This window comes from Triturus cristatus, chromosome 5_2 (genome assembly GCF_964204655.1).
Source record: "Triturus cristatus chromosome 5_2, aTriCri1.1, whole genome shotgun sequence".
NCBI classification, from domain to species: Eukaryota; Metazoa; Chordata; class Amphibia; order Caudata; family Salamandridae; genus Triturus; species Triturus cristatus.
This window is the reverse complement of record NC_140588.1, coordinates 216,421,031-216,444,507: the sequence shown is the minus strand read 5'-3', so window position 1 is coordinate 216,444,507 and position 23,477 is coordinate 216,421,031. Positions and strand designations below refer to the sequence as shown.

General features: G+C 47.3%; 1 protein-coding gene across 3 annotated transcripts in view; it reads left to right on the top strand.

The window, feature by feature from the left end:
- The window catches only part of ZNF236 (zinc finger protein 236), a 1,017,074-nt gene that overhangs the window by 546,554 nt on the left and 447,043 nt on the right, over nucleotides 1-23,477 (top strand). For all 3 annotated transcript variants that reach the window (XM_085606997.1, XM_085606996.1, XM_085606998.1), the window contains exon 20: nucleotides 19,084-19,366. In XM_085606997.1, the coding sequence (XP_085463123.1) occupies nucleotides 19,084-19,366 (283 nt within the window). The remainder of the gene's footprint in view (nucleotides 1-19,083; nucleotides 19,367-23,477) is intronic.

Here is a 23,477-nt window from a genome sequence, read left to right as displayed (position 1 = left end):
CCGCATTCGAGTGTCTTAGACGCTGACGCCAACGCGCACGCCCAACTACAAAAGGGGCTGATGACGCGACCGTGCAGCGGACGCCCCATTGGCGCGCCTTTGGCGCTCCGAAGGCAAGCCCGTCTGCGCCAGACCGGTCCCAGGTGCCAGAACCCCTGCCGGATGCACGAGGGCGCCGCTCATTTATAGGACTGATCAGCTCCGGCAGTACAGAAGGTCGGTACGGAGTATTTGTATCCATCGTATGTGCCCTGATGGGAAGGCAATTCAAAGCCTGCACTGCCCCTTTCATTTCCGCCCGCTATAAATGAGCACACAACTAGACTCCAGCTACGGTTTTTAACATGCTTTTACTTAACTGTCGCTCAATGCCCAGACATGCTATTGAAATTCGATTACTGTTAGAGGATGAGAGTCCAGATGTTCTGTTTTTAACAGAAACATGGTTAACGAGTGAATCAGACCTGACCCTCGCTCAAGCTCTCCCCTCTGGGTATACTATTCAAAGACATGACAGAGAACATAACAGAGGAGGTGGCATAGCCATTGTTTATAAAACTGGATTTAACTGCCGCACGTCAGTGAACCCAATACCTGATTGCGAGAGTCTGCTCTTTTCCATCGGTTTTTCTCACACCTGCACCTTTTCCGGGAATTTAATTTATCGCCCTCCGGGGAGATTAGGCACATTTTGCAATGACCGCCCCAAGATCACAGCCAACTTAGCTAGCCCCCTGTCCAACTTTTCCCTTTTGGGAGATTTTAATGTGCATTTCGATGATTACTCTTTACCAGCCACACGTGACCTATTGGATAGTATGGAAGCCCTCCAATTTAACCAGAAAGTGAGAGACCACACCCACTCCAAGGATCTCCTGCTTGACCCTATTTTTTCTAACGCCACAGATCTTCAGGTTGGAAATCCTATCTCATTGCCTTGGACAGATCATTGCCTTATTCCTTTTTCCTGGACCCATCAAGTTAGTAGCACATCAGCGGTAACATATACCAAACTGTCTCGCTTGTGGTCACAACTCCCAGTAGAACGCTGGGTATCAATACTTAATGACACCAGACCGGCCCCAGAATCTAATCCGGTTACTGCAAGTCACAACTTCGAAAAATGGCTGGTTTCTTCTCTAGACATGGTGCTCCCAAAAAAGCAAATTAAGGATAATGGTGGAGCAAATAAAACAGCTTGGTACACCCCCAAACTGCGTAACCTTAAGCAGGCTTGTAAACGGTCCGAAAGAAAATGGAGAAAAGATTTCTCCATTACTAATAAAATGATTTATAGGAAGGACATTAAAAGGTATAAGGAAGAAACTAAGTGTGCACAGTCCCTTTATTATGAAAATCAAATCCTCTTAGCCCCTAACTCTTCTCGCGAAATATTTCACATAGTGATATCACTTAATAAACCCTCCCACCCACCTATTCCTTGCGATGATACATCATCTTGTTGCAATCAACTAGCTAGTTTCTTCTTTAATAAAATTCAAGATATTTTTATACCTCCTTTCATCAGGCTACAGCTTTTTTCAATGGCCCCTTAACCAACATCAAAGGATGCATCGATAATTGCACTTTAGCTGAAATTCCTTTCCTGGATCAGCCCTCCCTGCAAGGGATACTTGGCCAGTTGAAGTCAGGTTCCCCCAGGGATACAGTTCCGCCCCTCATTTTAAACCGAATCTTTGATACAGTCTTCACTGTTATCCTGGATATAATTATTGCTACATTCTGGACAGGCCTGCCCCCCCCCCCCCCTCCTGGAAGCAAGCAATGGTTAATGCTCTGCTAAAAAAGCCGAACCTGGATCCTGAGATGTTAGGGAACTATCGGCCCATTTCATTACTGCCAGGAATCAGCAAAATTGCCGAAAAACATGTGAATCGTGCGCTTTCCGCGTTTTTGGAAAGCAATTACTGTCTTCACTCGTCTCAAACTGGGTTCAGACCCCAACAGGCCACAGAAACTGCCCTTTTAGCAGTAGTTGAGGCAACTAGGATAATCTTAGACAACGGAGGCTGCGCTGCCATTGTGCTTTTAGATCTTAGTGCAGCCTTCGATACCGGCAATCACCAGCTGCTCATCCAGAGGCTTAGAGATGTAGGAGTGACTGATCTGGCCCTTAAATAGATCCACCCCTTTCTGGATGACAGGTCATTTCAAGTGTTCCATGAAGACAGTATCTCTGACCCTCTGCCATTCTGATTTGGGGTTCCTCAGGGATTGTCCCTGTCCCCCACACTTTTTAATGTGTATATGAGCTCCTTGGCAGGTGTTGTGGAGCCTTTCGGCATTCAGATCATCACATATGCCGATGATATGCAGTTGATTGTCTCTTTCAATCAGCTCAACAACACTGCCCCTGTTCTAGCCATGTGTCTTGGAAAAGTCTCAGCATGGATGGAGCGCTCATTTTTTAAGCTGAATGGATCTAAAACTGAGCTGATGTTTCTGGGTAACCCTTCTGTACCCAATATAAGTCTATCCTGGCCAAGTTGCTTTGGCTATCCCCCTTTCCCCAAAGATCATATCAAGAGTTTGGAGGTTTGGTTGGATCGTAACCTTGATTTTGGGGAGCAAGTAAGGAAGGTGCTTTGGGCTGATGAGGATGACACGGAAAATCATTCCCCTCCTCCCCTTTTCTGCAAGGAAAGTGGTGGTCCAGGCCCTTATACTTTCCAGGCTCGACTACGCCAATGCCCTATACTTAGGAGCACCATGCTCCACGGTTAAGAAACTACACACTGTACAGAACTATGCAGCACGACAACTCCTGAATATTCTCAGCCGACAGTCAGCAAGGGCTGCCTTGGCCTCCCTTCACTGGCTGCCCATTCAGCAGAGAGTGCAGTTTAAGGCTCTCTGCAACTCACATAAGGTACTGTTGGGTTCTGGCCCACCCATTATGCGCGCCCTGTGAGAAAGTGGCTCTGTTTATACTGTTCCCAAATAGGTACAGGGTGTACAGAGTCGACAGTCCCCAGAGGTTTGGCAGAGGCTAAAGTTAGATATAACCTTACTCTCTAAAGTGGTAGCTTGGTCGAACAGTAAAGCAGTATCAGAGGACAGTGTAAAGCATTTGTTGCACACACTCAGTCAGCAAATGGTCTCACACACTCAATAACTGAACTCTAGGCCAATGGTTTATATATAAAAAAATATATGCTTGTTTTATTTTAGAACCAACAATAGGTATTAAAATATACTTTCTCAGAATGAGATGCTTTATATAAATACTTTTGCAATATGCAATTGGCTTTTGTAGAAAGTTACAAGTGGTTGCAATAGGCAACACAATTTTAAACACAATAATGCATTGAGTTCAATGGAAGTTCAAGTTATTTGCAATAGATTACTTTTGAGATTCCAGACAATATTTTGTTATTTTAAAAGTTGACACTTAGAAAATATTTCATAGAAAACAGTCAATGATTCCCTATGGAAGAAAATTCAAGTTGCAGGTATAGTATGTTCTCGTTACTTTAGAAAAAGACTGCAAGCTCGGGGACAAAGATTCTTCAGGTGCCACCACCACTTCGAGAGGTAAGTTGGGTAGTTGGAGGATAGGTAGGTAGGTACCCAGGAGTTGGGCACAGGGGGCTGCGGGGCGCCGGGTGCAGGGGTGCCTTTTGGTGTCGGGAAATCTTACCCTCTGTTGATCGCGGTTGGGGGGGTACCTGGTTCTGAGGCTGCAGGCGTTGTCAAGAGCGTCGAGGGAAGTCCTTGGGTGCCGGACTTGGGGTCACAGTCACCGTGGGGTCGTCCTCGTGGTCTTTGTTCACTCCGGCACAGGCCAGGCTTGGCGGGTGCAGAGTGTGAAGGGTTCACGGTTCAGGACTGATGCCAGGGATTAGAAGCAGATTTTGAGTACAGCCTCTACTCATGGGAGTCCCAGATGCTTAGAGCCAAAAGGTAGCCAGGTCCTCCGGGGTTTGTGAGGTTACTGGCCACAAGAGATGCCGGGTTGGAGCAGGAGCAGGTTCGAGGGTCGACAGGCCGGTAGGGCTGGGGCCAAAGCAGTTGGTGTCTTCCTCTTCTTAGCAGCTGCAGGGCAGGTCTTCTTTCTTCTTGCTCTTATTTGTATTTCGGAATCTGGAATCTGGGAAGGAAGGTTCATGGTGCCCCTAAATACTAGATTTAGGGGCGTTACAGGTAGGTAAAGGGCAGGGACCAATAAGTCCCTGTCCTGGGGTGGGTACACCCCCTATTCTGCCACTCTCCTGTGGGAGGGGGGCAGTAGCCTAGTCCTGATTGGGCAGGGCCTCCCATCTTCAAGATGGCGAGCGCCCGGAGATGTGCTTCACCTCGCCTCCCCCACCTGAGGGGTGGGGTTGGCAGGCTGGCACATCCCCTGCCCTTATTTGGGGTTTCCGGCCAAGCTTCCCGCCAGAGTGGGGGTTGCAAGTGGCCTGGGGAAGCTCACAGAGGCGGCATGCCTTTGAAGCTTCCCCCTGCCCATCCTGGGGAGGAGATCTAGCACCTCGCCCAGGATGTGCATTGTTTGAGGCCCAGGAGAGCAGGGGCTCTCCTACCCAGGGGTCCAGCAACATGTCTGCTGTGTGGCAGCCTAGGCAGCCTCTCAGACCAGACGTGGATTGTAGGTTAGGTTTCAGGGGGCATCTCTAAGATGCCCTCTGTGGTGCTTGGTACATTAAATCCCACACTGGCATCAGTGTGGGTTTAATGTGCTGAGCAGTTTGATACCAAACTTCCAGTCTTCAGTGTTGCTGTTATGGTGCTGTGGAGTTCGTGTTTGACAAGCTCCCAGCACCATGTACTCTTAAATGGCAGCACTGCACTTGCAGGGCCCAGGAATGGACCTGGGTACTGTAGGGGCACAGGGCTCATGCTCCTGTGCCCACACCACTGGCATAAGGAACCCAGCTAGAGGGGTGGCTGATGTATGCCAGGGCAGTGTAGGTTGTTGGCATGGCACACATGGATGTGTGCCATGTCGATTCTCTGTTTTGTCCTGTATCCAGACACTCAGCCTGCAAGGGCAGTGTGTGTGTTAGGATACAGGGCCTCTAAGGGTGGCACGATGAGTGCTGCAGCCCTTAGAGGCCTTCCCTGGTCACAAGGCCCTGGGTACCTAGGGTACCATTTACCAGGGGCTGACATGTGACCAGGGTTTGCCAATTTGGATTGGAGGTTTTGGTTTTGGTTTAGGGAAGGAACATAGGCCCTGGGCACCTGATTGGCAGAAGCCCAGGGCACACTCAGTCAAAGTACATTTAGCAAAAAGTGGGGGCATACCATGCAAGAAAGATGGCACTTTCTCACACACCCTAATTTCCTCTTACAACCCTAAGAGAGCCCTGCGATCAGGCAATAAACAGATGGCAGCTGTACCTAGAATTAGGAAAGCATGTACAGGGGGTTGCCTCATTTCATGTAACGCAGCAAGGCTGTGGAACTCCCTCCCCCTTGACATTCGATGTGAAACCAACTATCTGGTATTCCGGAAACTCATAAAAACCTTTCTGTTTCCATAAATTGGTACTTAGTTAATGAACATTGGCCTCTAGCGCTTTGATGCCTTTGGTAACCATGCGCTTTATAAATGTATTTAAATTACTGATGTATGTGCCATAGTACCGTCCTGAAAATGGTAGGGCATCTCCAATGTTTGATGAAAAGTAGCTATGAGAGGAGTCCTGGAGTTACCACAGTAAGCAAATAACTTTGGTTTTTGTAGTAGCTTTTATTTTTTTAATATTTCATACATAAATTATCTGTCCTTGGTTTACTAAAGATTGAAGCATAGCAGATTGAAATATAAAACCTCTGTGACTCATGGAAGATTATCCACTTTGCATAAGTAAAGATTGTCTCACTTTGGGCTCAACCAAGGAATGTTCTATTTTATTGCTAAAACGCAGATACCTTAATTTGAATCACGAGTATTTGTACAGTTATGTGGAAAGTTAGTTAGCTGGAGTGCCAAGAACAGCTGAAACCAAATGTGCCTAATGTTAAAAACCAAGCAACAAAACACTTACCTCTAGCGTCTTACTGTATGACATTTCATAGACTATTTGCAGGGGACATATGATGAGGCAGTGTGACCCTATTCTCTAGTGCACCTGAAATGGCTTGCCAAGCATTGGTAAAAATATATGTTCGAGGCATGTGTGCTGTAGATGCACATGCTTTGCGTACTCCTGCCAACTAGTGTTGGGTCCGGATGTTTGCAAGTTGTTTTTTCCTCAAAGAAGTCTTTCCTAGTCATGAAGTAAGGTGGCTCCTCCTTTCGGTGATAGTGTGCATGATCATCGACTCCATTGTTAGATTGTTTTTTCCACCATTGGGTTTGGACGTATATTGCTGCACTCTGGTTCGAAACCGTTCTTAGGGTTCCCCTCGACGCGCAATCCTCTCTACCCTAGATGGTATTGTCTCGTACGCGTTTTCCACTTCTCTGTGTATCGTTTTAACAACGGAATCGACTTTTTCGGCCTGAAAAGCTTAGTGGACGGCCTTCAGGCCTAACTGCGCCAAGTCAGCTCTCCGTCGATGGATCGGACTCCGTTTGAATTCTGCCCAGGTGCTACACTAAGTACCCTCACACCGACTGACACGAAGTGTGCAACTTATGCTTGTCTTCTGAGTACAAAGAAGACTGATGCTTGCAGATCGTTATGGTCAAAGAAAACTCTTCACGATTGTCGGGCTGGACGTCGAGAGATGCAGCTTCAAAGCAATGAAGACACTCCAGACATCTTAGGGGAAAACTCCGTTCATGAAGACTTTGGAGCATCAGAGGCAGAGGAGGAGGAGGGAGCCTTCTACAAATACGACTCAGACTAGCAGCTCGAAATAGACCTCGACGCCGAAGAACTGCCGCAGGGACAAGGTGACGTGAGTAGCAAAGGCCACTTGCCCCCACAAACTATTCTGAAAAAACACAAAGCTTCCACACCACCTCTGTCTTCTGGCCAAGGTCGGCACCGAGACAATGTTTCCGACGCCCCTCCTCCAGGCTCGGCTCTGAAACACCAAGTCAAGCCTTCCGGCTCGGTACAGATTCGTCAAAAGTCCTTCTCGGAGCCGCAGCCATCTGGTTCCCAACACAAGTCCGATTCCAAACTGAAATCATCTGTGCCGAAAGTGGAGCAACCTTCGGAGCCAAAACCTTCCGTGCCGAAAGGCCAGCCTACACCGGCACCGAAAACGCTGGCACCAAAACAGACAGATACCCCTTCGGATCCAAATATAGACATTGTTCCATTAACAACAGATCCATAGCAAAAGAAGCTATGTATTAACCCTGAGACTGTCCATATTCACACTAAGCCGCCTCTCAAACGCAAGGTTCATGAAGAGGACCCTTCTTACAAGATCCCTTTAAAAAAGAAATCTGTTGCTACAAGTCCTTTGCATCTACCATCACCACCACCTCCACAGCCTCCTTCTCGACCTGAGAATCCATTGCAAATTACACCTCAGGATTCTCCACAATCTCATCATGATGATGATGATGCAGATGATGGGAGAATACATCCATCAACCGATCAATGGACAGACTATACAATTGATCCCCCAGCAGATCATTTATCCAGACCTCTACCCAGCTAAGCCATGTTCTCCAGACAACAATGCATCCCACCTAGAACTCATTGCCAGGGCTGCACAATATCAACGGGTGGCATTACAAAGAGGAAGATATTTTTGAACTTTAGGATCCACACACCTGTCATCACAAACACTTCCCATGCTTAAAGGCGTGATGAGACACGCTGATGATCATTTTAAAGACCCAGTAACGGCACGCATATTGACTCCTAGACTTGCCAAAAAATATAAGGCCTCCCCTACAGACCCTATATTTATCAAGGGCCAGTTACCATTAGATGCTCTGGTAGTGTCTAACACTCGTAAGCGAGCAAATTCTCAGACATCAGTAGATGCTCCTCCGCCAGATAAGGAGTCTAAGTTAATTGACGCTTCTGGCAAGCGCGTAGCTGCTCAAGATTCGAATCAATGGCGCATTGCGAATTCGCAAGGTCTTTTAGCCAGGTATGACAGGGCACACTGGGATGAGATTGATTAATTGCTTCAATATCTCCCAGATGGGCATAAAGGTAAGGCTCAGGACTTAATAAATGAAGGTAAACTCATTTCTAATTCCTCTATACGTTGTGTTCTAGATGCTGTAGACACCATGGCTAGAGAGGTTAATACTAGCATCTTGCTCAGAAGACACGTTTGGCTAAGAATTTCTGGGTTTAAGCCAGAAGTTCAACAATCCATCCTTAATACACTTTTTGATAAAGAACATCTCTTTGGTCCAAGCGTTAGAGAAGATGAAAAAGGACACTGAAGTGGCCAAGTCCATGGGAGCGCTCCAGTCTCCAGCCAACAGAGGCTCCTTTCGTCGCTCCTTTTTCAGAGGAGGGTCTAAAACCCTATCCCCAGACCAGAATACCTCAACATAAAAAGGTAACACCAGGCCTCTCCCTCCAGAGGTTTTTTCGAGGAGGTTATAGAGGCAATAACTTCAAAGGTAGGGGTAAGGGCAACACACCACGTAGCTCCTCTTCCCCAAATAAACAGTGACTTGCCCACGATTCCCCCCCAACTACACCACACCTGTTGGCGGAAGACTTCAATTATTTCTCCCCGTTTGGCAGTCCATAACAACAGACAAATGGATGATTGGAATTATCCAACATGGTTATTGCCTGGAGCTTATCAGCAATCCCCCAAACATTCCACCTAGATCTTATAAATTGTCTCCAGAAGACCTACAATTGCTACAACAAGAGTTTCAATCTCTCTTACTAAAAGGAGCAATATAGCCAGTCCCAATACAGTACCAGGGCTCGGGGTTTACCATCTGTATTTTCTCATTCCCAAAAACGGCGGTTCCCTAAGGCCTATTTTGGATCTCGGAGAGTAAAACCATTATATACTGTCAGAACACTTTCAGATGGTGACGCTTCAACAGGTACTCCCACTTTTACAAAGAGCAGATTTTATGTCTACTCTAGATTTAAAAGATGCATATTTTCGTGTTCCAATTCATCCAGCTCATCGCAAATACCTCAGATTTGTGAAAGGAGGCAAGCATTACCATTTTAAGGTGCTTCCCTTCGGAGTGACTACAACGCCCAGAGTATTTGCCAAATGCCAGGCAGTACTCGCCGCTCATCTCAGAAGACAGCAGATTCCCGTCTTCCTCTATCTAGACGACTGGCTTCTCAAAGCCAGCACTCTCGACTGTCTACAACATGCACAGATCACAATAGATCTACTTCAGCAACTGGGGTTCACCATCAATGCTCATAAATCTCATCTGCATCCGTCACAGTTGCAGTCTTATCTAGGAGCCAGTCTAGACACAGTCAAAGCTCTAGCCTCTTCCCAATGTAGCCAGAATATGCAATATTCAGGCTATGATTCTACAGTCTCAACCCAACCAAGCTTTAACAGCCAGAGTGTTCATGCAACTACTGGGAATGATGGCGTCTTGCATCACAATTTTACCCCGTGCAAGGCTTCACATGTGCCCCTTACAAGAGTGCTTTGCGCGTCAGTGGTTAATTAACCGATCTAGTGTTGGTAGATGGCTGTACCCATCGCTCTCTGCAGTGGTGGAACCCACTAAACTTATAAAAAGTCCAGTCGTTCATTGACCCTAGTCCACAGATCGTGCTCACAGCGGACACATATCTAACAGGTTGGGGGGGCTCATCTCAAAGGTTACACGATACAGGGCCTGTAAAGCAACAAACACAAAACTCTCCTCTTCAACTTTTTAGAGCTTTTAGCAGTTTTTCTAGCTCTCAAAACTTTTCAAACTCACCTCATAGCCAAAACTGTCCTAGTCCGAACAGACAACATGACAGCGATGTATTATGTGCAGAAACAGGCAGGGACACACTCTCTCTAACTGTCAACACTTGCTCAAGCCATTTGGAACTGGGCAATCCATTACAAAATGTATCTTCTGGCAGAGCATCTCCCAGGAGACAACAATCAAATTGCCGACCTCAGCAGAAGGAGACCGCAAATTCATGAGTGGGAACTTCATCCCCAAGTTCTACTTCCATACCTTCAACAATGTGGTTTTCCTCAGATAGATCTGTTCTCCACAGCCGAAAATGCAAAATGCCCAAGCTTCGGCTCCAGGTTCCCACACCCGCGCTCAAAGGGAATTCTGTAGTGTTCTCCTCCAGATTTAGAATACTTGGGCCATGATGCTCTGGCCTCAAGATTCTGTTTAGAGTGTTACGATTTGAAAAGTACTGAACTGTGTGATATTCGATGTGACATGACTCTTCAGTTAATTTGATTTGGTGATAGGCTGATCTAAGGTGGAAAAAACTGTGGCATTACCTAACATACTCACTACTTCATTTATGTTCGGCAATGGATGGCAATCAATCAAGATATTCCTATTCAAGGCTCTGAGATCAATGCATAACCTCAAAGATTTATCAGGTTTACGTGCTAAAACGACCAGAGACACCCATTCGGACGATTCCTCCTCATCTAACATCACTTTCAAAACAACACCAAGTTGGAGGCTTTGCGTGATGGTGGCGTTGTCTTAAAAAAAGAAAAATGCGTTTTCAGAGTGCAAAAAATTAAATATCTGGTACATGTTCTTTCTGAACATGGAGTTGAACCTAGACCAGGTCTTGTAAAAGCCATAGTTGAGTGTCCTCCTCCTGGGGATAAAGTTGGCCTTAAATCATTTATTGGTTTGTGTGAGTTTCACTCACGATTTGTGCCGGATTACGCTTCTAAACTTCAACCCCTTACGAACATGCTTAAGAAAAGTGTTCCATTTAAGTGGGATAATCATTGCGATCATGTTTTTGAATGGATCAAAGGTCAGCTAATTAGTCCTAGGATACTCAAACCTTTTGACCCAAATGTTACATGCATCATTACAGTGGATGCCAGCGGTTTGGGTTTAGGAGCTGTTCTTACCCAAAACGTCAATGGTAAAAAACATACTTTAGGCTATGCTTCAAGAGTTTTGCGTGACTCAGAATTCAACTTTTCTGTCATTGAGAGAGAGTTGCTGGCGTGCTGGTGGGCGATAAGAAATTTTAATCCCTACATTTGGGGTAGACATTTCAAACTGCGCACTGATCACAGTCCTCTCATATCTATCCTCTCTGGAGATAAGTTCAAGGAGCATACCCCCAGGATTGCACGGTTGTCCACTAAACTTTTGCAATATGATTTTGAAGGTAGCCATATTCCTGGAAACAGGAATGTCAGAGCAGATTATTTTTCTAGATGCCCTGTTGAACCTGAAAATGAGATTGTTGATGATGATGATGAGTGTTTTGTGGCTTCCCTGGGATTAGATGAAATGTGTGCTGTCAGTGAAGCAGAGTGGAGAGATCTCCTCTCAAAGGATGTTTTACTGTGCGAAGTCATCAAGTGCGTAAAAGGGGGTTGGCCTAGGGAGAAGAATGTGCACTCCAGACGTTTGTCAAAGTTTCCTCTGAACTTTCTGTTGAAGATGACTTACTTGTACGTGGTGACAGGTTAGTTCCTCCTGACATGCTGAGAACTAGATTGTTAGGGGCACATGAAGGTCACTTAGGGAAGACTCTCACTAAGAGAAGGTTACGTAAGCACTTCTGGTGGCCACAGATGGACAAAGATGTTGATTCATTTGTTGGGGATTGCCAACCATCTGTTCCAGTTCGGATAAGAGTTTAAAGGTTCGTCACCTCCCCTTCAGTCCATTGTATTACCCAATAGGCCTTGGGAAAAGATTGGTATAGACGTAGTTGGACCTTTTAATATGCTTCCTACTAATTTTAGGTTTGCTATTGTGGCAATTGATTATTACTCTAAGTGGCCAGAAATACGTTTTATCAATGAACCTAATTCGAAAAATGTTATTGATTTCTTGAAAGACATTTTTTTGCGTGAAGGTTTTCCTTCCACCATTGTTAGCGACAATGGAGTACAATTTACTAGTCATGAATTTGATTGTTTTTTACGGCAAGGTGGTATAACGCATGCCAAGAGTGCACTCTATCATCCACAGACTAATGGTTTGGTGGAGCGCATGAATAGGGTACTTAACAATTGTATCCAATGGGCTTTGGCTGGGAGGTGTAATGTTCAAAATGCCGTGAGATCCATGTTATGGTTTTATCGCACAACTCCGCATTCCTCAACAAAAGTTTCTCCTTACGAACTACTACGAGGAAGGGAACCTTGTTCTAAAGTTTGTCCAGGGTGGATGTCAAAGTGGGTTAAAATGGATTCCTTGAGTGATGTGGATGATTGTGTGAGAGACAATGTGACTCAAGCACAGTTTAGTCAAAAATCATATTTTCATTCAACGAAAAGGTCTTTATCTCAACCTGTTGTTGTTGGAGATATTGTACGTATTAAGATCCCTGTCCATAACAAGAAGGGGAGTTCGAAGTTCTCTGAACCTTTCACTGTTGAAAAAGTTTGCAAAAACGCTGTAAGAGTGAATTCTAAGAACTAGTGGAATGTTTCGAGAGTTGTGAAAATCAACAGAAATGTCGATCAAAATCTCTTGTGTAACCAAAATATTGTTCCTCCTTCTTTTCCTGTTACGCTGGGGTTACGCAGGAGCTCTCGGCAACGTTTTGTTCCTGCCAAGTATCGTTGATATTTCTTTTCTCTTTTCTTTTCTTTCTATTTTATGGTTCTCGTTTTTCCCTACATTACTCTATTTTTCCTCTCTCTATTCGTTTTTTTTTTTTTTTTTTTTATTTGTTTATGAGGAAGAGGATAATTTAGTGTTCTCCTCCAGATTTAGAATACTTGGGCCATGATGTTCTGGCCTCAAGATTCTGTTTAGAGTGTTACGATTTGAAAAGTACTGAACTGTGTGATATTCGAGGTCTGTCGAAGCTGGCTGCTGTGCAGCACCTGTAAATCATTAAACTACGTCTTTCCACACTACGCTGAAGTGAAGTCCATTACTACAAATTCCCTATGGATCAACTGGTCAGGGATATTTGCCTGCGCTTTTCTGCACCTCCTGCTCATTCCGTGTGTGGTTCGGAAACTCAGGCAAACATCCCTCACACTAATTCTAGTAGCTACACATGGGCCCGTCAACCATGGTACAACACCGTATTGGAGCTGTCAGTAGTTCCACATCAAAAGCTGCGCCTCACCTCCAGTCTCCTCACACAGAAACATGGAGAAAACAGACATCCAAATCCCAAAGAACTGAATCTAGCGATCTGGCTCCTGAAGTCATAAAGTTTGGTTATTTAAACTTATCACCAGACTGTATGAATATTCTAAAGGAAGCAAGAAGGCCTACCACCAGAGCTTGCTATGCAGCAAAATGGAAAAGGTTTTTTTATATACTGCAGTAACAACAAGATCAATATTTTAGATGCTTCTATACGAAACATTGTTACCTCTTACATTTACAGCAAACTGGACTAGCTTATTTATCTATTTGTTTTACCTTGCTGCGGTAGCTGCATATTTACAGGACAGACAACATCTGTCACTATTCAGGGTCCCCGTAATCAAAGCTTTCATGGAAGGACTAAAAGGAGCAATACCACCAAGGATTCTTCCTGCCCCACTATACAATCTCCACATTGTTCTTACAAGGCTCATGGATCCAGCTTTTGAATTAATTGCACAAGTGCCGTTTGCAATTTCTCTCATGGAACCTTGCTTGGCTCATTACCATCACATCACTGAGGAGAGTTGGTGAGCTACAGACAGCAACCTTAGAAGGACCCTTCTTTCAGCTACACAATCAATCAATCATACATAGCATTTGTAAAGCGCACTACATACCCGTGAGGGTCTCAAGGCGCTGGGGGGGGGGATGCTGCTACTGTTCGAAGAGCCAGGTCTTGAGGAGTCTCCTGAAGGTTAGAAGGTCTTCGGTCTGCCGTAGGCGGATGGGGAGGGTGTTCCACGTCTTGGCGGCGAGGTGGGAGAATGATCTGCTGCCGGTGGTCACTCTTAGGATGGGGGGGACGGTGGCAAGGGCGTGGTCTGCGGAGCGGAGCTGGCGGGCTGGGGTGTAGAGGCCGAGTCGTCTGAGGTACGCTGATCCGGTGTCGTGGAGTGCCTTGTGTGCGTGGGTGAGGAGCTTGAAGGTTATTCTCTTGTTGATGGGGAGCCAGTGCAGGTCTTTCAGGCGGGGCGTGATGTGGCTGCGGCGGGGGATGTCGAGGATCAGGCTTGTGGAGGCGTTCTGGATGTGTTTGAGTCATTTCAGGAGTTTGGCCGGGGCTCCTGCGTAGTGCGTTGCCGTAGTCCAGTCTACTGCTGACGAGGGCCTGGGTGACCATCCTTCTAGTTTCGGTGGGGATCCACTTGAAGATCCTGCGAAGCATGCGGAGGGTGTTGAAGCAGGAGGAGGAGAAAGCGTTGACCTGCTTTGTCATGGAGAGTGTGGAGTCGAGGATGATCCCTAGGTTTCGTGCGTGGTTGGTGGGTGTAGGGAGTGCTCCTCGTGCCGATGGCCATCAGGAGTCGTCCCAGGCCGAGGGGGTGGAGCCGAGGATGAGGACCTCCGTCTTGTTCGAGTTCAGCTTCAGTCGGCTGGTCCTCATCCAGTCGGCGACGGCCTTCATTCCTTCGTGGAGGTTGGTTTTGGCAGTGTGGGGGTCCTTGGTGAGCGAGAGGATCAGCTGGGTGTCGTCTGCATAGGAGATGATGTTTAGGTCCTGCTGTCGGGCGACATGGGCGAGTGGTGCCATGTAGACGTTGAACAACGTTGGGCTGAGAGATGAGCCTTGGGGTATGCCGCAGATGATCTCGGTGGCTTCGGAGCAGAAGGGGGGGAGGCGTACGCTCTGGGTTCTCCCGGAGAGGAAGGAGGTGGTCCAGTCCAGTGCCTTCTCTTGGATTCCGGCGTCGTGGAGGTGTGCTCTTAGTGTGCGGTGGCAGACTGTGTCGAAAGCTGCTGACCGGTCCAGGAGGATGAGGGCAGCGGTTTCTCCGTTGTCGAGCATGATCCTGATGTCGTCTGTGGCGGCGATGAGGGCAGTTTTGGTGCTGTGGTTGCTTCGGAACCCGGACTGGGGCGGGTCCAAGTTGTTCTCTTCGAGGAAGCTGGTCAGTGTTGACGGCCTTTTCGATGACCTTCGCCGGGACCGGGGAGATGGGTCGGAAGTTCTTGAGGTCCTTGGGGTCCGCCTTGGGTTTTTAGTAAGGCGTTGATCTCTGCGTGCTTCCAGCTCTCCGGGAAGGTCGCTGTCTCGAAGGAGATGTTGATGGTTTTCCAGAGGTGGGGTGCGATGGTGCTGCTAGCTTTGTTGAAGATGTGATGTGGGCAGGGGTCTTCCAGGGATCCGGAGTGGACGGTGTTCATGATCTTGATGGTGTCGTCGTTGTTGATGTTGGTCCAGGCGAGCAGGCGGTGGGTGCGGGTGGTGGTCGTGGGAGCGGGAGTGTCGGCTGTTGCCGGGGTGGTGACGGCATCAAAGCTGTCGTGGATGTCGTGGATGCCTGCGATCTTGCGATGGAAGAAGGTGGCCAGCGAGTCGCACAGGTCTTGTGACGTTGGGATGTCGTTGGTGTTAGAGCTGGGGTTGGAGAGTTCCTTCACGATGCTGAAGAGCTCTTTGCTGTTGTGTGCGTTGTTTTCTAGGCGGTCTCTGAAGGCGGTCCTTTTGGCGGATCTGATGAGTTGGTGGTGTCGGCGGGTGGCGTTCCTGTGGGCTGTGTAGCTTTCCGGTGTTCTTTCGCGGGTCCAGTTTTTTTCTAGTTTTCGGCAGGTTCACTCGGAGGCCTGGAGGTCTTCGGTGAACCAGCTGGCTCTCTTGCTGGTGTGGGTGTTGGGGGGGCTTCTTGAGCGGGGCGAGGGTGTTGGCGCAGTCGTTGATCCATTGTCTGAGGCTGCGGCGTCTGGGTCGGTCGGGTCTGCGGGTGGTCTCCGGGCGAGGGCGGCGGTTAGCTGGTCCTCAGTGATCTTGCCCCAGCTGCGGCGAGGCATCTGCTGGGTGCGGTGGTGAGTGGTGGGTTTCCGGAAGGTGAATTTGATGCAGCGGTGGTCGGTCCAGTGGAGTTCGGTGGTGCGGTGGAAGGAGACGTGGGTGCTTGCTGAGAAGATGGGGTCAACCGTGTGGCCGGTGGAGTGAGTGGGTGCTGTGACGAGTTGTCTGAGTCCGAGGTTGGCGATCACGGTGGAGGAGTTGGCGTTGTTGTTGTTCTCGAGGTGGTGTTTAGGTCCCCGTGGAGGATGTAGTCCGTGGAGGAGAGGGCGTGTGTGCTGACTAGGTCAGTGATGGAGTCGCTGAACTGCGGTCGGGTTCCGTGGGGTCTGTAGAGGAGGGTGCCTCTGAGGGTGGTGTTGGGGTCGGTGTGAATCTGGATGTGCAGGTGTTTGGCGGTGCTGAGGGTGTCATTGGCGTGTGTCGAGATTTTGAGAGTGTTTCTGTGGACGATGGCAATTCCTCCTCCTATTCCGTTGGTGCGGTCCTTGCGGGTGATCTTGTAGCCTTCCGGGATGGCTATGGCGATGGCAGGTGCCGAGGAGGTGATCAGCCAGGTCTCCGTCAGGAAGGCGATGTCTGGGACCTACTCGACACCAACGCCCCAGAGTTCGACGGCGTGTTTGCGGGCGGAGCGGGTGTTGAGCAGGATACATCTGAGGAAGTTAGTTTCCATGTTGGGCGGGTTGGCGGGCCGGATGCTGGTGAAGCTGCAGTTCCGGCAGGAGAAGGGTCCTTGGATGCGTTTCGGGGCGGCCTGGCAGCAGGTGCGAGATCGTTCGGTGTTGAGTGCGTGGAGAGTGCTGGAGTCGTAGCGGAGGCGGGCATCGTGGTGTGTGCGGGGGGGCCTGGGTTCGTGGCGCTGGGTGAGGTCCAGGCGCAGACGGGCTTGCCTTAGGCGCACCAGCGGTGCGGCATATATGGGGAGGTGGGAGGGAGGAGCGAGGGAGGAGCAGCTGGGAGGCGGGAGGCAGGAGCAGCTTGGAGGCGGGAGGCAGGAGCAGCGAATGGGCAGTGGGTAGTCAGGGGGGCGGGGCCGCAGGGGACACAGCGGCAGGGGAAACGAGTGGCACAGAAAGCAAAATGGGGCACAAAACGAGGGGGAAAACAGTGTCACAGAAGGCAAAAGGACACAGAGAAGGCAAAAGGACACAGAGATAGGGGGCAGCTGGGAAAACAGAAGTCAGGACACAACAGGGAAATGCAGAAGCGGAAGGTGAGCAGACTTATGAGCGAGTACTCAGCAGCGGCAGCTGGGGCAGGGGCACACAGGCGGAGCAGTGTGGAGGGGGAGCGACCTACCAGGAGGGTCAAGGGTCGCTCTCCTCACCGCAGCGGCCGGCATATTTCAGGAGGTGGGAGGGAGGAGCAGCTGGGAGGCGGGAGCAGCGAATGGGCAGTGGGCAGTCAGGGCGGGCCGCAGGGGACACAGCGGCGGGGGAAACGAGTGGCACAGAAAGCAAAACGGGGCACAAAACGAGGGGGGAAAACAGTGGCACAGGAAGCAAAACAGGGCACAACACGAGGGGGAAAACAATGGCACAGAAAACAAAATGGAGCACAAAACGAGTGGGAAAAGAGTGGCACAGAAAGCAAAACTGGGCACAAAACGAGGGGGAAAACCGTGGCACAGAAAGCAAAACGGGGCCCAAAACGAGGGGGAAAAACAGTGGCACAGAAAGCAAAACGGGGCACAAAACGAGGGGGAAAAACAGTGGCACAGAAAGCAAAACGGGGCACAAAACGAGGGGGGAAAACAGTGGCACAGAAAGCAAAACAGGGCACAAAACGAGGGGGAAAACAGTTGCACAGAAGGCAAAACGGGGCACAAAACGAGGGGGAAAACAGTGGCACAGAAAGCAAAAGGACACAGAGAAGGCAAAAGGACACGGAGATAGGGGGCAGCTGGGAAAACAGAAGGCAAAAAACAGAAGTCAGGACACAACAGGGAAATGCAGAAGCGGAAGGTGAGCAGACTTACGAGCGAGTCCTCAGCAGCGGCAGCTGGGGCAGGGACACACAGGTGGAGCTGTGCGGAGGGGGAGCGACCTACCAGGAGGGTCAAGGGTCAGTATAGTTCTCCGCACCAACCCTAAATTCCTTCCCAAGTAATTTCTGCTTTTCACATACACCCATCTGTTGAGTTACCAGTTTTCTTTCCTCAGCCTGATTCTGTGGCAGACCGCGCTCTTTACATGCTTGACGTTAAAAGGGCTTGGCTGTACTATAGAGATAAGAGAAAGTACTTTTGCAAAACAAAACAAGTGTTTGTTGCATTTGCTCCACCTCACAAAGGCAATCCTATCTCAAAATCTGGTATTGCCAGATGTATTGTCAAATGCAGTCAAACATGCTTTGCTAAAGCTAAAAGAACTTGAACGATACCCGATAGGGCGCATTCCACTCGCAAAATAGGGGCTTCAGTGGCCTTTTTAGATAACATTCCTCTAGATGACATATGTAAGGCAGCTACATGGTCTACACCACACACATTTACCAAACACTATTGTGTAGATGTGTACTTAAAACACTGTTCCAAACAACTGCAACTTCTACGGGTTAGCCACCGCTTTGGGAGTATACTGCTTTGTAGTCTATGTAAAGCATGTGTATCTACAGCACAAATGCCTATAACGGATAATGTTACTTACCCAGTAAGCATCTGTTCTTGGCATGTAGAACTGTAGATTCACATACGCCCACCTGCTTCCCCGGGTACCTGTAGTTGTTGCAGCTATTCAGCCTAAATTTATTCGCATTGACATCTCTATACTACACTTACTTACTCCATTCTCACCCTCTTGCAGGAAAACAATTTAACAATGGAGTCGATGACCATAAGCACTATCACCGAAAGAAGGAGTCACCTTTCCTCGTGACTAGGAAAGACCTCTTCGAAGAAAAACAACTTGCAAATATCCGGACTCAACACTAGATGTCAGGAGTATGCAAAGCATGTGAATCTACAGCTCTACATGCCAAGAACAGATGCTTACTAGGTAAGTAACATTATCCATATATAAATTTGTGCTTACATGGTGTCAGTGTGCTGCTCTGTAATTATTTTACTTTTCTGTTAATTATCATAATGAAGGATCATTTCTTTCTTTAGTAATTAATTACAAATATTTGCATTTAGTGGCTAGTATGGAAGAAGAGGATGAAAACTCTGATAGATCACTGCCTAAAAAATCTCGCTCTGAGGTAATCACGTTTACAGCAGAGGAGATTGAACAGCTTGCAAAAGTCAAACTACAAGAAGGTGCTACAGTTTCTGGAAAGATCCTGGTGGAGTCTGCTGCAGAGAAGGACAGGATAAGTGAGATTAAGGACAAGCAAGCGGAAATCGAAACAGAACCCAAATACCCCAACAGTTGCTCCTACTGTGGAAAAAGTTTTAAAAAGCCAAGTGATTTGGTCAGGTAAATTGGATCCTGTATTTATGTGCATGTTGAAGAACATAGTTGATATGTATAGTATGTATTATTAACTACTTTTATCATTCTCTTTGTGCTTTGCGTTTTCCTCATAATCTTTAAACAAACTGGACAGTTTATGGTTCTGTTAATGAAGAAAGAACAACGTTGTTTGTCTCCTTATTAATGTTAATGCAATGAGGCATACATTGGCTCTGTGTTTTCTTCCTAGACTCTTTGGAGCTGGGAAGTAGGCAGAATCAACATCACTGGCAGAAACAGCACATTTATATGGCAAACAAAAGTGGAGAGTACACCCTTCCTAATTAATGAATGTACACCAAATAGTACCTTAGGCGTGACATAATATAGAGGGCATGCTCCGTTTATTTTATCGAGATAAATCAAGCATAAAGGAAATATTCTTTTTATAGTATAAAGCTCTCACCGACCCAAAGAGTGTCTTGCTTCATTATAGGCCTGCTCCTCTCATTAGTCGGGTAGAGCAGACAGTGTGAGCTACAACACTTGTAGTAAGAGAGATTTAGGTCTCGCCTAGAGACACAGCACATGCGCAGCACGCCTTGGGGAGATCTATTGTTGTTGGTTTCTGTGCCGAAGGGGGACAGGATATGTGCACGCGCGTACAGAGGATAGGCGATGTGCACGCCTACGGGTTGCGGCGCGCGCATGGCGCTCTTTCGCTTGCGATTAGAGGCTCTTTGAAGCCGGCCTTGTAGTGAGAAGGGTTGTCTCATTCAGCTTTGGCAAAGGCAGCCGCGTGTTTATTTTTGCATCGCGCTTTCACTTACAGTGAAAGCGCAATGCAAATATAAACAAGCGGCTGCCTTTGCGCGATGCCGAGAGCTTGTTTGTTAGTCCCAACTGTGCGTAAAAAACTCCACGCTTTTCAGCTTTCTGTGCGGATCCGCAACATAGCATCCTTTTAAAGCACGTCTGCAGCCCCCACCCCCGTGACATTCTCTATACTACTGTAATTTTACCGGAGGTTGGGGGTGCTCCTGTGTACTATACACCCTGGCATAGTTGCCAAGCTTGAAGTATTTGGACAGATATTCGAAAACCCACAATGCGCTTAACATAGAAGCGTGCGACCTGCATCTTCTATGCCATTTCTGACAGCGTATTCCACATTTGCGACATCTGTGATGAAAGCACAGACGCACACATGTGCAAACCACGCCACGAAGCGTGGCCAAATCGTGCATCTCACGGAGACCGCAAACTCCGCGCGCAAGGATCCAGCCAAAAATCCCACAACTTACTTGTGTGAGCCTCGCACAATGCCAGCAGGCACAATCCGAAAGTGAGGGTCAGCACGCGGCGGCCATTACGGTTTTTGGGCATGCGTGGGTTAGAGCTGCGTCCGCGAGCGCACACGGCAGGCAAGGGTTTTATTCAAAGGAACTTGAGGCAGTGACATAAGTTAGAGAGACTGAGTTAAAGTCACACCCTGGCTGGGGAGAGAGAGAGAGAGAGACAGGGAGGGCGGGAGAGAAAGGTTCGTCCTTCGAAGTAGATGGGTAGCTGTGAGTTTACTCAGCGTGCTGCTCTTGGCTGACAAAGGGTGTGTGGCTGAAAAAGGCACAATCTTTTACCATCCTAATGGCACGTGTCCTCACAACGGAATATATATCTCCCTACGAATGTGCCCACCCAATCACCTCTGTGCACTTGCAGTTTTAGTAACAGAAGGGAATTCAAATCAAATCAAAACTTTCTTTATTCGGCCTTAAAAAAAAAAAAAAAAAAGGTCATAAAAGATACAGATAAAACAGATACATGATAAAATTTCTCTTTAAAAAAAAAAATCCCATCAATTTAAAATTCATCGCAGACAGGGATGGTCACAGTGATTTCAATTCATATGTTTAAAGTGGCAATGCAGGGAAGATGTCATGGTTAGGAACATCAATTATAATCAATTTAACAGTAAGATCAGATCAGTTCAATTAACCTAAGTTCGGTCTATGTCGCATAATATTCTGTAGGAAGTTAGAAACAATGTGAACCAGCCCCACCCCCTCGAGTGACTGTAAGAAAAGTAGAGCTGGGCGACAGGTCTGAAAGCCCAGACGTTTTAGTAGGGGGATTAGTAGTTTTCTCCGTTGGTCCATGTAATATTTACAAAAGAAAATAGTGTGGATGGTAGACTGGGAGGAACTCCCATCACAGGGGCAAGGTGGCAATATTTTAGCCCAGTTGTTTCTCAGCGGAAAGACCCCTAAACGATGGAAAAGATTCAGTCTAAAGCTAACTAAAAGAAACAATTCATAAGAAGTTATACTATAAGTTAGGTAAGGCTGAATCCCAAATACCGTCTGGACTGTTAGACTTTGCCTGGCTGTTTGTTTCATAACCTCTGAGTTAAGTCTTAGGTCTTCAAGATGGTTAAAACAAAGTTTATAGAAAACCTTTCTTGTTAACTCCTGAATTAGGATAGGGTTGTGGTAATATTTTACTAACCCTAAGTCAGTTAAAAAAAATTTGACATAGAGTAACCACCTAGATCTATATGCATTATCGAGGCCCTTGCAGTCTTGAATAATTTTTTGGGTGAAGACTGTTTTTTCTGACGACCAGATTCGGTGCCAAAATAGCAAAGGCTGGATTCTCGCCAGGTCTATCACATAAGGAAGACCCAGTTCCAAATGGCAGGAATAATTTGCGGGTGTAGTTGGTAGGGCGAGAAGATATTTCAGAAAGCCATTCTCTACTGACTGAATGGGGCCCACAGCTGCATGTCCCCATACGCCTGCTCCATATAAAGTCACTGAAATGCATTTGGCTTTATAGATTTTAACCATTTCCACAGGTGCTTTTCTCCCTAGTTTCCTAGAGAAATTTAGAAGTGCGGAGGTGGTTCTTGCAAATTGCAGTTTTCTCACCTCAACTGCCGGTTTCCAGCTTAATTTTTCATCGATCATGACACCGAGATAGGGATATTTATCAGTAGTTAATAATCTTTCTTTTTTCAAATAAATGGGCCTAGTTTTTTTTTTCCTGCCAGCACCCGCCTTCATAACAAAAGTTTTCCCAATGTTGACTTTAAGGTCTAGGTTGTCCATAAATAGTGCATAACTACTTAGAGCCCTCTGGAGTTCATTGGGTGTACGAGCCAATATCACCGCGTCATCTGCATACAAAAGAGCTGGTATTAGGCGATTTGCTACCATGGGAAGGTCCTGAGCTCCTCTCAACATCTCCCTCTCCAAACCGTTGGTGTAGAGGGTGAATAGAAATGGAGCCAGGACACAACCTTGCCTCACGCCCTTCTCCACCCCAAACGACGCAGTGAGTTCTCCGCTAGTTCCAAATCTTACTCTGGCTGTTGCGTTAGTATAAAGTTCCCTCATAAAGGTGACTGCAGTCTGATCCACCCCTAGCTGTAATAGGATGGACCAGAGTTTAGAGTGACTAACGCAATCGAACGCAGCTGACTGATCTACATAAACCATATCAAGTGTTCCAGCCTTGATGTTGACATATTTATCAATCAAAATTGATAAATTCAAGGCTTGGTCTATGGTCCCCAGACCTTCACGGAACCCATATTGTAAATCGGATAGAATGTTATTTTCCGCTGCCCACTCCTGCAAACGATCAAGTAGTATCCGTCCCATCATTTTTCCTGTGGAATCCCGTAAGGAAATGGGGCGGTAGCAGGAGGCTAGGTTCCTATCCCCTTTCTTGAAGATAGGAACTAATGTAGATTTTTTCCAGGATTCCGGAATGCCGATGGTACACACCGCGTTAAAGGCCCTGGTCAAAAGAGAAATCCAGAGCTCGGAATGGATTTTGAAGAAGTCTATTGGGACACCATCGGGACCCGGGGCCTTCCCTTTCTTACTTGCACTTAAAGCCCGAGTGACCTGGTCAGGTGAAATAGACAAATCAATGGGAAAAATTGAAGGCTGTTGGCAAGAGGAATCATTGTCTCTACCGTCAATTGATAATGGATTGATCATAAAGATTTTTGAGAAGTGCTCTACCCAGTCCTTTTCATCTATAGCAACCTCTACTCTTGAAAGACTCCCTTTATCGGTCAAAAAAGGTGTTTTTACCACCTTCCAAAAGGCAGCACTATTATTACTAA